The following is a 12161-nucleotide window of genomic DNA, read 5'->3' on the forward strand; positions in this document are numbered from 1 at the left end:
TTAAAAGTTCCTTGGGTGTATTTATGCCTGCAGAACTGTGTTTCTTATACTAAACTGAATTCAAAATACTGAATTTTGTTCTTATTAATACTCACATTGAAGAGAATGTAAGCAGCCTTAGGATTTTTTTTAATTTGGATTTTTCACCTGAATGTCCAAAAAATGCTTTACTAGATATTCATTTATTCAACAATATCTATTGAGAGTATACTATATACAAGGTTTCTTTTTTTAGGTGCTGAGATTATAGTATTCAAAACAGACAAAATATCCAACCTTTGTAGAGCTAACATTCTTAGGATAAGCATAAGACCAAGAAAAATGGACTTTTAGAAGTCTGTGGTGGTCAAAGGTTTCAAATAGCTGATACTGTGTTGTCTAACAAATAAATGTTCAAATGGGTGAATCCCTCTATGGTTTTTTATCAACTTTAAATAAAAGGCTCTAAGCACAAAGGGAAATTATATGTGAATTATTGAGCTCGATCTGCCTATCTAGAGAGTAAACAAGGATCTCTTTGCTTTTTTTTTTTTTTTTTTTTAAGATTAGGTATTGAGTCAAAGTAGATAAGTACAAACAAGTTTACTTGAAGTTTTTTTTTTTTAACACATTTAATTTCTCCTTCCCTCTTTATTGTAATTAGTTTAACAAAATAGATACTAAGTGATCATAACAATGATGTTTCTTCAGCAAAATTAAACATTGAGAACATTTCTGCATGTAGAGAAAATGACTCTTCCTGGAAAGAGATGTAATCTCTGTATATATGGTTCCACTTCTTCATTTATAATTTATAATATATAAGAAGACATAGTTCTATATATATTAAATACAGAATACAAAAGGTAACAATTTACATTTTTATTGCATATTTGAGGGAAGAATTACTGAATTAGAGAATTATTTTTGAGTGTAGAAACTGTAAATCAGTAAGGGATCAAAATAGGGCAATGCCTGCTGAGAAACAGGAGGTACTTATTTATTTTACTTGAGGAGATATGAAACCATAAGGAAATTCATATTGATTATTGGTGAAAAAGCTTTTTATTTAATGTTACCTTGATATTGTGGGTTCAATTAAAGAGCCAGTTCTCATTTTCAACTGGTCAAGTTCAGATCTCAGCTTTTCAATTTCTTCTGCTAATCTTTCCTAAAAATCAAAGAGGTGTTACTCAGATGATATGCATATGCCAATAGTACCAATACTCAACTATGATAAACCAAACAACCAAGCTTAATGACTTTTTAAAAATGGAAAAAATTAACATATTTTTATTACATATTGTTAGACATGACAGCAAAAAATGCCTAATTTTCTCCTTGAAATGAAAATATGACAGCAGAAATCAATAAAATTTTATCTACATTCCCTAACATTCACTAATGCTAAGTTTTTCTAAACATATGGGAAAACTAAGGTCATGACCAGCTATGTATACATCACTTCAAAATCTGAGTAGAAAGTATAGCAGTTTAGAAAATAAAGAAAAGGTCTTATTTCTACAGTAAGTAAAGGATTTCAACCATCCTATAATGGTTGAAGGACACATGGGTGAAAGAGAAGGAAGATTAAATTAAAAGGATAAGGATGAGAAAAAAATTATCATTTGATATGAGTTAAAATTATTAGCTCGATATTGGTACAATAATTTATGCATCTGATACTTTTCTCAGATCGGCATTAACAGTTTCAGTCTGCAAATTTATGAAGATGAGGGTGATCTTATAGCCCTTAATTAAATACTCATGTAAGGACTTAATTTTGTTTTTGTGATTATAAATTTTATAACATTATAAATGTGTCCTTCCAGATTTTCTATTGCTGTTATTTTTCCCCCTCCATGTGACCAATGCTGGACATTTTACTGGACTCATACTTCTTTTCTCACCACAATTTTTTGTCAATGTGGTCTTTGCAATGTTTCTCTTATCATCTGCTCTTTTTAAAATTCTTTCTACCACCATCCTACATTACACACGTTTTTACCTTTTTCCTGAATTATTTTACCAGCTTCCACGATGTATTGCTACCTTCAATCTCTTTCCCACACATTCCTCTGCTAGATGTATCATTTTATTTTATTTTATTTTATTTATTTATTTTTTGCGGTACGCGGGCCTCTCACTGTTGTGGCCTCTCCCGTTGTGGAGCACAGGCTCCGGACGCGCAGGCCCAGTGGCCATGGTCCACGGGCCCAGCCGCTCCACAGCATGTGGGATCCTCCCAGACCGGGGCACGAACCCGTGTCCCCTGCATCGGCAGGCGGACTCTCAACCACTGCGCCACCAGGGAAGCCCTACAAATCACTTTTAAAGAGTTTGACTTTTACTCTGAGTGAGATAGGAAATGATTGGGGGATTTCTGAGCAGAGAAGTGACCTGATCATTCTTATGGCTGTGAAATGGACTGATGAAGGGGGTTAGGAAGTGGAGAAGATAAAAAATTATTATGTTCTTCCAAAAACAGGCAAGAGAATTATGGCTTGGACAACAATGGTGTTAGAAAGAGAATGGCAAGGATGTTGGTTGTATTTTGAAGATAGAATTAAGAGAATTTGCTATTGGACTGGCTATGGGGTGTGTGATAAAGAAAGAGGTCAAGAACAGCTCCAAAGTTTTTAGCCTGCGTAGTTAAGAAAAAGAAGTTGTGATTTACTGACAAGACTGCTGCTGGTGGTGATTAGGTTAGGTGGTGGTGGTGTTTGGGGGGTTGGGGGATTAATTGTTAAGACTGAGATGACCATGTGTCCAAATAGAGATACTGGGTTGACTCTTGAATATATGTACTCCCTCAGGGAAGAGGAAGTATAGTAGGTGATCTAAATTTGCAACTTCTCAATTTACAGATGGTATTTAAATCCACGAACTCACCAGGGACCGAACATAGAGAAGAAATCCAAAGACAGTCCTAGGAACTTCACATTTTAGAGATCAAAATTAATGAAGAGAAACATGAAAAGAAGAGTTTGAGTATATGATGGATATTTACTAATAATGGACTGTGAGTTAAATATAATCGAGTGAAAATTTGAGGAGTTATAGGAGATGTGGTTAGATGAGGAAATGTGCTCAGCTGTATGGAATGATATTCAGAAATGAGGTATGACCTGGGATTTGCTGCCTCTAGTGATTGACATGAACAGGAATGCAAAGCATGTAATGATTAGTACTGCGGGTTGCCTGGGCAGACTTTTGGAGCTACAGGCTTGGGTAGGAGGTTGGGGAGTGGGTTTTGGGGATCTTGCCAGAAGCACACAGAGCTTTGGATAACATAACATTCCATAACAGGATTAAGTTCCGAATTCACAATCTGTTTACACCCTAGTTCTTTAAACACATACCAGTCACAGCAAACTTCTGGTGATTCAGCAAATCAACCATCTTTGTTTTCTCTGTGCTATTGCATAGTTATCGTCTTCTTCCCTACCCTTCTTTATTTGTTAAGATCAAATGTGCCTTCAAGAGCCTGATGAAATGTTATCTTCTTCACTGTAGACTTTCTGAACTACTTTAGAAAGAATTAGATGCTATCTTCTAGGCACCATATTGTATTGCTCTCATACACCTATCTTTCGGGGTTTAAGGGTGTGTACATCCTGACCATGGGACTAAATAGTTATTTTTTTAAATTAACATCATAATATGTAGTATTCAATAGTTAAATGTACAATTGTTCTTTCTTATCTTTATTCTCTCATCTTTTCCAATACCTTCCAAATGACATACTGTTGCCAGATCTCCTTCCCTTCCCTCCTTCCTTCCCTCTCTTCCTCCCTTCCTTCCTTCCTTCTATTACTTCCTCTCTCCCTCCTTTCTGTTTCCATTCCTTCCATCTTTTGTTTAATATACATCTATAAGTCACTTCTTAAGTTAGTGATTTTATATTATTTCATTTACTGATGTTGAACAAAATGAAATAAGACAAAATTGCCAACAAGAATTTTACATGTTAAGGAAGGAGGAAAACACATTAGCAATTACAGCTTTTAACATTTTATAATCTGGCCCTTATCTGCCTAGTCTATCACATATCCTACAATAAGAATAACTGATTCCAGCCAAACTGTTATGTCCATTATTATTTAAGATATCAAAGTCACTACTCACCTCCTCCCCACTCTAAGTACTTGCAATCATGGCACAGGCACTGTATTTGAAAGCCTTGCAAAACAGTCCTATCTTTCCTTAAAGCATTCTGAAGCCTTCTTTATAGCAGCAATGTATATTGATCTCTCCTACCTGTAGTTCTTACTATCTTTCATTCATTTGACACTTGGCATCTGTGACTCTACAACTCATTGCTTTGTGTTTTCTCTCCTCAATTAGACTTTTCAGGTACTTTAGAACTAAGTTCATGTTTGCAAATATAACAGCACAATTTTATGCACAGTAGGTATTTAATACATTTCTGCTAAAATAATATCTCAAACTACACACAAATCAGTGCATACATTTTTATCCCATTTATATAAAGCATGAAAAAAGTCAAAACCATTTTTTTTCTGTTAGAAGTCAAGATAGTGATTATCCTTTAGGATAAGAGTAGTAATTATATGCTAACTAAGTGGGGCTTCCAGGATATTGATTTTCAGTGTGTTTGGTTTGTAAAAATTCATCAAGCTCTCCCTATATATGTATACTTTTCTGTATGTATAATATAAAAGTTAAAATATTTTTAAAAGATAACATCCTAAAATTATTTATTATCAAATTTATTTTATAACAAAATATTCACCAATGTGAAATAGAAAAGTGGGCAAAATGTAAGCTTCCATAATACCTTGTCATGTAAAGATTCTTCCAGATTCTTTCTGAAAGTTTCTGATTCTTGAATTAAAACATTCTACAGAAAAGAAAAAAAACACATAGATAATAAATAAAACAGAAAATAATTAAATGTGTAGATTAATTTTTTATCACTCAAGAATCTTCTTTGATTCCTTCCTTGGTGCATCTATTTTTTCATTTCCATGGAAACCAAGTTTCAATGGAATCTTTAAACAAGACACCTTAACAATTTTAGAAATACATAATTTAAATAGGAAATGTCACTTTGTAACACTTGGATTGACAAATAAGATAAATATTAACTTTTAAGCTATTTCTGACTGCATCTTCCCAGTCTTTTTAAAATTTGAAATAATTAGGTTACTTTTCAAATGAGAAAAAGTGAATAAAAAGCAAAATATTAGCCAAAGCTATCATAGGGAAGAATTCAGATAAACTCATTTTTACTACCCGAAGAAAGAAGAAATTTTAAGATCAGATTTTTTTAAAATTTCAATTTCTGGATATTTATTTCAAATACAGAATTAACAATTTCTAATAATGTTTAAATTATTAGATAAATAAAAATAAAATATTAGCTTTTTAAAAAACTAATGTTATATAACATGATGTGGAAATGACTTGCATCATAGATTTGAAAAAAATCCTTGCCATAAAAGTATTACTGTTGTAAAAGCTTTATGCTTTTCTTATAGTATTAAAAAGCATGATTTAAAATAATGTATTCTTTTCAAATTTATAGAGTTAAATTAAAACAAGAGTGTGGTTATTGGCATGCATTTTGTGCTGAATGGGAAGAAGGCATGCCTTATGACTTATTAATGGGTAAATTAATCAAACTACTTTAACATTTCATTGAAACATTTTTCCTATTTTGGTTTATTGTATGGAGCAGGGGGAAATGTCTAGCTTAGGTAGTGACTGGCATTCCATCTAAATTTCCAAAATGATTTCTCCACCTAGGTTTTAGTCCCTACCTTTTTTTATACTCTGGAATTGGCAACTAGCTCACTAGCTCTTGCTGGTCAGGCAGTCACCAACTATTAATCGGACATATTAACTGTGAGTGAAATTGTAGTCTGTACAGAAACACTTTTTTGGAAACAGTGCAGCTGAAAGTTTTGCATTTCTAAACTCAGTCATGGGACTGACACTAGTGCTATTGGTGATATAAACTCACTCACATTTTGGCTTTCAGACTAGCAGTAGATTCAGTTACTTGAAACATTTGTATGGTTCAAAGCAAGCCTCCCCACACACTCCAAAATACTAATTTTTGTCTTACTCTTTGTTTTTGCATACCACGTGAAAGACAAATGAACTATTTTCATCACAAAAGTGCAACGTGTTATAATACCTTTGTCTTATATGATCATGCTAATATGTAAGATTTATATGCCATGTAACATTTTTATTCATTTAAAAATTGATCTTTCATATTTTTACAGAAACTATTTGTTCACTTTTAAGAATATATCAGGCTTTTTTAAATTAAGGAAAGTAAATGGATCATCTGAACAATGCAATGATTGTAGCAGAGTGTAAAACAAACATGATCATAAGAACATAGCTGATAATCATGTGATTCTACTGGTCCTTTTACCTTCTCTTCTAGAGCAGCCATTCGTTCCTTTAAGTGTAGCTGTAAGCGTTCATTGGATTCAGTCAGAAGTCTATCCACAGTATCAGATAATCTTTTGTTGTGCTCCTCATTCATTTTCTCTCTTTGCCTAGCCTTACATTCAAAAAAAAAATAAATAAATTTAACATAAAAATCACTTAAAAATATTTGGGTTTGTTTTCGTATTTTTTCTAGTTTTAAAACTGGATTTAATTTTATGTCTATTTTGATTAAATTGGCAGAAACTTTTTTTAATGCACAGGGCATATTCATATGATTTTAAATATAACCTATAATCAAGAAAGACATTCAGTTCTTATATGTAGAATATAAATCCATAAACTGATGCTTGAGAGGGATGGTCTTAAAATACATACTCTTTGAAGTTCTTGATTTTTCTCTTCAAGTTGACCTTCTAGATGCCTCATACGTTCTTCAATGTTTCCATGTCTTTCTTCAGCCTGTTAAGAAAGATGAAGAATGCACCTGACATGTAAGATATGGTTAACACTTTTCCTCTGAATAAACTGAAATAAAATGTAAAGCAAGCTACTACCAACCGCAAATGTAGTTTTCAAAAAATAAACTTTTTTTAAACAGGCAGCTGAACAGCATTGCTTGAAATGTGTCAGCTACAAAGGCCTGTTACATCCAAGCATCAGCAAAACATTGGAGTTATTTATGAGCAATGAAATCAGCCAAATGTAACATGCAGACTGTGCATGGTTTGAACACAAACCTGCCATTGCCCAATCTTAAGCTCCTGAAGCACTGAACTGCACAGATGGTCGATTATCAATAAATAAAAGTAACATAATTTTTACAAATGAAAAGAAAAACTTAGATGAATTCTATTTAGCAATAGAAAGTAAAGTCCAGTAGGACTACCTTCCTACGTATGGAGATCATTTCTTGTAGTTTAGCTTCCATAACATATTGATAATCATCAGATGAGGTAGAAGAGGTTGGATCAGACTAACGAGTCAAGGAAAAGGAGAGGGACAAAATTGAAAAATCAGAACTAAAGGCACTGACACTGAACAGAACACAGCACAGAATGCTTAAAAGAAAAATGTGACAGCAAATTTAATACTTTAATAGAATTTTATGTGGAAAGAACTACACTGATATCTGGTGAACATGATGAAGTTGATGGTTATAAGTGAAAAATAATGATATGCTCAAATAAAAAGCTACCAACCTAAGGTATGGAAGGTTAGTGATGGCTGGCAATGAAAGACCACTACAGAATGAATTAAAGCAACTCTGAAAGAGTCATGTAATAATTGGAATTATGGGAAACCAAACACTAGAATATGTCTCTGACAGATTGTTAAAAGTTTTATATTTTGGTTTGTTTGTTTGTTTATCATATTACTTAAAAATAACGGAAACAAAGTACCTCAATATTGAGGAGTAGGCCAAGGCAATGACTCAGGTGAAATAAATTTGGAACAAAATTTATTATAAACCCAGCTCTGTAGAAATCAGAGAAAAAGCTAAGCCACGGGGTTAATTATTATGAGTATTCTCCAATTCAAGCAGGATTGTTTCCTCAACAGCACTGGCAAACTTACAAAATGACTTCTGGTCTCTGAATACACACTATGGCTGTAGGTGTAGAACCTCAGCGCCTATTCTTAGACATAGCCTTAATTCGACATTTTAAATGAAAATGATTAAAAGTCCTCAAATAAAGTGACAATAATGCTGTGAGGACAAGAAAACTTATTGTGACTCCTCCTGAACGATACTAGGGACCACTCTAAAACTGATTCTGCGTTGATTTGTTGCTATGGAAACAAAATAGTGCCCTAAAGTGAATAGGCAGCACAGTGTCTTTTGTGAGCTAATGTTTGCCCAGTGCCAAGGTTAGTTACATGTCTTGGAGGTGAATGTCAGGTTACCACAGATGCAGAGTGTTCAACACATGTGACATTGCTGATAGCTGAATTGTATTAGTATGTTATGCACAGATTACATGTAAAGTTACATCAACATTTTAATAATAATTACAAGTTAAATAATCACAACAGCCAAAGTACCCTATGTCAGGAAAACAAAATTTAACTCCAGAGCATATTCTATTACATTTTATAAGTTTATTCTAAAACAGTGAAACGTACTTTATGCAAATATAGGACTATATATAAATATATCATGCAGTACCTGAAAAGAAATAGTAACCTATTCATGTATTGGTTCATATGCATATGTACTATTTTATGCAACAAATTCCAACTTAATCTATAAAATAAACATTTAACATTTAACAGCTGTGCTTATGCAAATAATAACTCAAAATTTACATTTTGAAATATTTTCCTTCTGATATTATTTCATAAATCAGGAAAATAATGAAGAAATAACCAATTTCTCTCCTCAAATTTCCAACCAGAAGCAACACAGAATGCTACCATAGTCTTCAAATGCCACAAAATGATTTTATAATATTTTAAAAAATTTATAATTCAATTAAGAATACAGTAAATGGTTCAAAATGTTGCTGAAATTATGTATTTTAAATTCTTAAACATATCTGTAATCTCTCAAAAGTACATTTTAACAAGCAGTTAATGTTATGACAATTAATCTGGTGACTGACTCAAGGTAGTCAAGGTATGAACATTTCAATTTCCAAAACTGTTTATTCAAATATACAAGTAAGTCAGTAGGTCTTTCAGAGGTCCTTAAAACTTCTAGCTTTTTCCATCTTAACTACTGAAAACACACCAAACATTGTGAATATTCACTTCAGAGATTAAACGAGAATTCTGTCATGTTTAAATCACTGTTATTGTTTATACTTCTTATTGGTACTAAAAATGAATGAAATACCTTATGGAATTCAAGATGAATTATGTCCTTGCTGAGGAATATGCATTTTAATTAAAGAAGTAAACATCATAAGACTGGGATCCCAAAATGTTTATTATTTAATTGTATATACACTCATCAAAGCCAAATTTTAAATTTTTTCCCTAGCCATTATTCAATACTTCTTACTTTCTAAAAGCCTTAAATGAGCTTTAGCTACCTATTTTTACACACACACACACCACATTGGCAAAAAAAAAGATACCCTTATCAACCAAAGAATAAATTCAGACATCATCTCTAAACAAACACTGGATTAATTTGCAACCACTATTGATTTATGTTCACCTTAACCTTATGAAGACTGCAATTTAAGGAACTGGTGTAAATACTATAGCCACATAAGAACAATCTGCTATATTTTGACTCCTTGATGGGATACAGAGCTTATCTTGATTTCACTCTTTAATGTGACAAGGCAATTTTCAAACGAGCTAAAGTTTTAGAAGAAAACTTTACAGTTTTCTTTTATAGGCAGAAATAGTTTTGAGAAGAATGTGAATATATTTGGAAATGGAGAAGCAATCAAATTTAAAGAGAGGAGGGCCAAAGAGAAGAAAACAATAGTGGCAGATAATAAAAGCAGAAAAAATACTTATAGGCCAATTAAAATATATGAGGGATTGTTAACAATATCATTCAAAATATAGAAGAGGGAGTCTGGGTTCAAACTAAGCATAAATCATAAATTAGTGAGAAGTCAAAAAGATTATGACGTAGAAAAGACTATGGAGATCAATAATAACACACTGAAAACAAATTGGAATTGAAGTAATGAATAACTAAAACCGGTTTTAGAGACAGTCCCTAAAGGTCTTGAGAACAGAGATAAGAAAATGGTCAAAAATCTTTTTAGCCATAAAGCTTGGGAGAGCAAATGAAAGACTGATCTTCAAATGTTATAAAAGGGTTACAAGCAGAGGGAGTATACTGAAAATAAAATCTCAGCACCAGAGGCGTGTGAATAATGAATTAAATATGGTGATAATCTACAAACTGTATATCTGAAATAATGTTGATACAGAGCCAGTCAGGAGAGAAAGCAGTAAAAAGGACAAGCAGAGTGAATTCTAACATTTTCATACTTTTTAAGAGAGGTAAAACTCCTAAAAAGTGAGGAAATCAAAGGGGTCTATTCCCTTTTAATTCCCTTTCTATTCTCTTTTAATTCCAGATGAAGTGGAATTTTAGCAATATATTATCAGGTAGGAGTGAACTGAGGAAATTATTTTGGGTGCATAAGTGAATATATGTATCAAATATGACCTCAATAAAATAAAATAGAGGGCAAAACAGATGAGACACCTATTTTAAGTTGTTTTTTTTTACATTCTAAATTAAGGATTCTTAGGAATTTTTAAAGCCTCATATGTCAAGTATTATATTTTAAATTATGCTTTATTCTCAATCCATCAGAGGTTAATTTGGGGCAATTTTTTGCTGAATTTTAAATTGTGTTTTTGGGGGAGAGATTCCAGACTTTCTTGTAGTTTACTTATGACACTATTGATTATTTGACACTAAAATATTACAAAAGTTACTTTTATTATTTAGCCACTTGCCTAACTCCCCCTAAAATAGTTCAGTTCAATAAGATAACTCTTTATAAAAGTTCTTTATATTCCTCAAGTGAAAAGCCTAAGTATACATATCTTAATCCATATTATAGTAATTTTAAATGTGTTTGCAAGAAAAAATAGCATACTACTACTACTATGTTTGCACTTTTTATATAATTTCAATAATATTTCTAAAATTAAGTAAGTTTATATTTATTTTAGAAATCACACATCTCTGAAATTTCCAGAGCGGTTTATGGCATGGTCTGTGACTATGGAAGGATCCAGATTGTATCACCCTAATCAGACTAAAGTTTCATTCAGCTAGTTAGTCCAATACTCTACAACAAACTATACCAATACTTTCTGCTTTGTCAACTGTTTGTCTTTTCACTACCTGTTTAACTACTCTATTTTAACTAATAGGCATCAGTTTACTGTTCCTCTTTAATTATTTACTTTTCCAAAAGTAACTATATGTGTCTACTTTTATTTTGTTGCATCAATTGTTTTGGATAATCCCTAATGCCAGAATTTATAACTTGCAGTTCATATATCTATCTGACCCGTTTACTGCAGTGGTGTGGAAAACAGCACATGGTAATGACTGTGTGAACCTCTAAAATGTGTGTACATTTTTGAATTGATATTAAAAGTCAAATATGCTTTTAGTGACAAAATCTGTACTTTTATTCTAGTGACATGTGACTTTCAAGCAATGCCATTCCATTTGACTGTGAAAGGTAAGAATAGTCGTTTTAGCATTATAATGGTTGCTAAGTTCTAAAATATGCATATAATTGCAGAATCTAATGTCCATAAAATAGCAGTTAATTTTGAACATTCTTCAGAATATTACTGATTTTAATTGGTTCAGAAGAAATTACAACTATTAAAATCAATTTCTGACTATTTAATGGCTTTAGACTTATACAAATCTAATGTCTAACTTCTAACAAAATTTTTTCATACCATAGTCAGAAAGGAATCAACTGCTTATGATATCTCCTACATTTCTAATACTGTACAATTTATGTTGAGCTTACTAAATTATTATGTCTCATGTGTATCCATATGTGCAAATATAACCATGGAAAATTAACTCTAAGGACGTGATATTTTGTTCGTTTTTGTTAATGTTTAGGCAAAGGAATCATCATATCATATATATCAGTCATTCATTTCAACATAAATAAGATATGTGTAACATAAAAATTCATCTAAATAACAGACCAATACAGTAAAGATTAAATAAACTTAATCTTCATAAAGCCTAAAGAAAATCTTTATATATTCCATTTTGATTACTAGTCATT

General features: G+C 32.0%; 1 protein-coding gene across 7 annotated transcripts in view; it reads right to left on the reverse strand.

Moving 5' to 3' along the window:
* The window catches only part of PPFIA2 (PPFI scaffold protein A2), a 474850-nt gene that overhangs the window by 91385 nt on the left and 371304 nt on the right, over window positions 1-12161 (reverse strand). For all 7 annotated transcript variants that reach the window (XM_007457669.1, XM_007457666.1, XM_007457665.1 and 4 more), the window contains 4 exons: window positions 6787-6870; window positions 6392-6523; window positions 4781-4843; window positions 1059-1150 (listed from right to left, as the gene is read on the reverse strand). In XM_007457669.1, the coding sequence (XP_007457731.1) occupies window positions 1059-1150; window positions 4781-4843; window positions 6392-6523; window positions 6787-6870 (371 nt within the window). The remainder of the gene's footprint in view (window positions 1-1058; window positions 1151-4780; window positions 4844-6391; window positions 6524-6786; window positions 6871-12161) is intronic.

The sequence above is a fragment of the Lipotes vexillifer genome, unplaced genomic scaffold (genome assembly GCF_000442215.2).
Source record: "Lipotes vexillifer unplaced genomic scaffold, Lipotes_vexillifer_v1.1 scaffold117, whole genome shotgun sequence".
Lineage (NCBI taxonomy): Eukaryota > Metazoa > Chordata > Mammalia > Artiodactyla > Lipotidae > Lipotes > Lipotes vexillifer.